At 67.9% G+C, this 1050-nt stretch overlaps 1 protein-coding gene across 1 annotated transcript in view; it reads left to right on the top strand.

Annotated features, from left to right (window-relative positions):
- Exoc3l4 (exocyst complex component 3 like 4) overlaps nt 1-1050 on the top strand; it is a 20563-nt gene that overhangs the window by 15190 nt on the left and 4323 nt on the right. Inside the window, exons 8-10 of the mRNA XM_010607370.3 lie at nt 2-147; nt 784-895; nt 1012-1046. Coding sequence (XP_010605672.1) covers nt 2-147; nt 784-895; nt 1012-1046 — 293 coding nt within the window. The remainder of the gene's footprint in view (nt 1; nt 148-783; nt 896-1011; nt 1047-1050) is intronic.

A 1050-nucleotide genomic window follows, 5' to 3' on the forward strand; every position in this document is an offset into this window, starting at 1 on the left:
CGCCGCCGCCGGCCTCCCCGCGTGGGAGACCTACCTGCACGCCTTCCACAGCGCAGTGGCCCAGCGCCTGCAGGAGCTTGCGCCCGATGCCCGCGGCTGTGAGCAGCTCTACCTCCTGCTGGATTGGGCCGCCAACATCTACGGCAGGTGAGGCTCATGCGTGAGGGGAGCTCTCTGCCCACCTCGCCCAGTCCCTGGGGAACTCGCTCCGGGGCGCAGCTTTGCTTTGCTCTCCAGTCCCTCACTGGAGAGGGCAGGGCTGGTGCCACACAGGAAGAAAGGGATGGCCACGCTGTGCTTCCTGTTAGGCTACCGTGCATTCCCATCTCAGGTTTGCCCGAGGGCCGCCCTCCTGCCTGTCCACAGGTGCCTGTGCCCGCGTTAGAAAGGACACCTTGGGGCAGGACACCCGTGGGCTCTCGCTCCCCATGACAGGCACCGCTGCTGGGGTTGCCACGTCCGCTCTGCCGATCCCCTCCTGGGATGAGCTCCCGGGTCCCACACGCGACGTGGCTCCCCGAACACCAGCAGGCTGGACGGGACCGCTGGAGCTGTGTTGGGTGGGGAGCCAGTCTTGTGTGCTCGCCATGCGGGGCGGCTGGAGGGGCCGGCCATCGGGACAGGAGGGCTCCTTAAGCATTCTGAGCGGGAACAGCTGGTGGCCAGAAGCTTCCGGAAGGGAGTTGATGGCCCTGACCCCTGGAGCCCGGAGCTTAGACTTGGGGTGGCGGCTGTGCCTTGGCTCCGCCCCGCCCCTCAGCACCTGCCCCACTTCGACTTCAGTCCTGACTTTCTGGACACCCCGGACCTGGCGCTGCCCAAGGAGCCGCTGCCCCCGCTCCTGGCGCCCGATGTGTGGGCGCAGCTGGAAAGTGACTACACCCGCTTCCTAGAGGTGGGGCCCTGCTCCCGGGTCCGGGAGACTGTGGGGGCGATGCCTCCCCTGCGGGACTGGCCTGGGACTGGGCAGGGTCCCCCTCCCAAAGACCTCACCTGCCGGCCTTCCCCCAGAGCAAGATCGAGAGCTGCTTCGACCGCATCCTGCAGCTG

This window comes from Fukomys damarensis, unplaced genomic scaffold (assembly GCF_012274545.1).
Source record: "Fukomys damarensis isolate Sample0158 unplaced genomic scaffold, DMR_v1.0_HiC HiC_scaffold_21, whole genome shotgun sequence".
Classification (NCBI taxonomy): domain Eukaryota; kingdom Metazoa; phylum Chordata; class Mammalia; order Rodentia; family Bathyergidae; genus Fukomys; species Fukomys damarensis.